The following is a 1,111-nucleotide window of genomic DNA, read 5'->3' on the forward strand; positions in this document are numbered from 1 at the left end:
TTGATATATAAAAATTCTATAATTAAAATTTTTTATTATTTATTTTAACAAATATGGCGGAATTTAATAATGACCTTGAATACTGGAGAGAAAAAGTTGAATCCTATTATTTGATATTTATCAATTATTTATTTATAAGGATTTTATTAAAGTTAGATATAATTCTTGAAAAATAATAAATATAGTCTCATTCTAATAATTGTTTATTCACATTATGATTAGTATCCCTTTTTAGATGACATATGGAATCTGCATAATGTATATTATGAACCTGTCACTGATGATACAAGTATACAAACTAATGTTGATTTGTGCGAAAAAGAACTAGAAATCTCACCTGAAAACAAAGGAATGTATAATGATTTCTGTAAAAAACTTATAAGAAATTGGTTTTTATGTAAAGTTAATAAGAGCGATGAAGATTCTCCTAAATGCTGTTATTATTTACACCATTGGTTATATTTTGAAAGAAAACAATGGAAGCTTTCTGATGTTTTGATAGAAAAAATTTTTAAACTACATTTTTTAAAAAATATGATAGATTCCGGAGAACTCTGTCCTTATCTTAGTATTGATGAAGACCTTATTACAGATGAAGATCTAATCGATTTATATGTTTTTAATTATAATAATGAAATATTAAAGGGAATTTCTAAAATTAAAATTGATTCAGATTATTGTAAATTCAAGCGTTTTATATCGAATTGTATTAAAAAATATAAAACAGAAATTGTAAAATTTTACCATAAGGTAAAACTAAACTCTCTATGTGATCAGGATATACCTTCATATTTAAAGCTTTTTAGAGACAAATATTCAGAACTAACTCGTATAAAAACAAAATATGGGAATATACCAACATTAGACTCTAACGATATTGATAAATTCTTCAGTTGTTCTTCCATTGATATCGACAAATTAGACAGTTTTACAATTAATACTGACCGTTCTACCACTAGTACTGACTGTTCTACGATTTATACTACACCCGCAGTAATTGGAATACTGGCAGGAATATTTTCTCTTTTGGGGTTAACATATAAGGTTGGAATGCATTTAATTTAAAAAAATGAACATCTTTAGAAGAATATATTTACATTGCATGCCCTTC

At 25.2% G+C, this 1,111-nt stretch overlaps 1 protein-coding gene across 1 annotated transcript; it reads left to right on the top strand.

The window, feature by feature from the left end:
* Nucleotides 1–53: 53 nt before the first annotated feature.
* On the top strand, nucleotides 54–1,065 carry PCYB_007680 (hypothetical protein; the record flags this gene model as incomplete). Its single annotated transcript, XM_004228189.1, has 2 exons — nucleotides 54–95; nucleotides 223–1,065. 2 exons carry the CDS (start codon nucleotides 54–56, stop codon nucleotides 1,063–1,065), a joined length of 885 nt encoding a protein of 294 aa, XP_004228237.1.
* Nucleotides 1,066–1,111: the final 46 nt, after the last annotated feature.

The sequence above is a fragment of the Plasmodium cynomolgi genome (genome assembly GCF_000321355.1).
Source record: "Plasmodium cynomolgi strain B DNA, scaffold: 1427, whole genome shotgun sequence".
Taxonomy (NCBI): Eukaryota; Apicomplexa; class Aconoidasida; order Haemosporida; family Plasmodiidae; genus Plasmodium; species Plasmodium cynomolgi.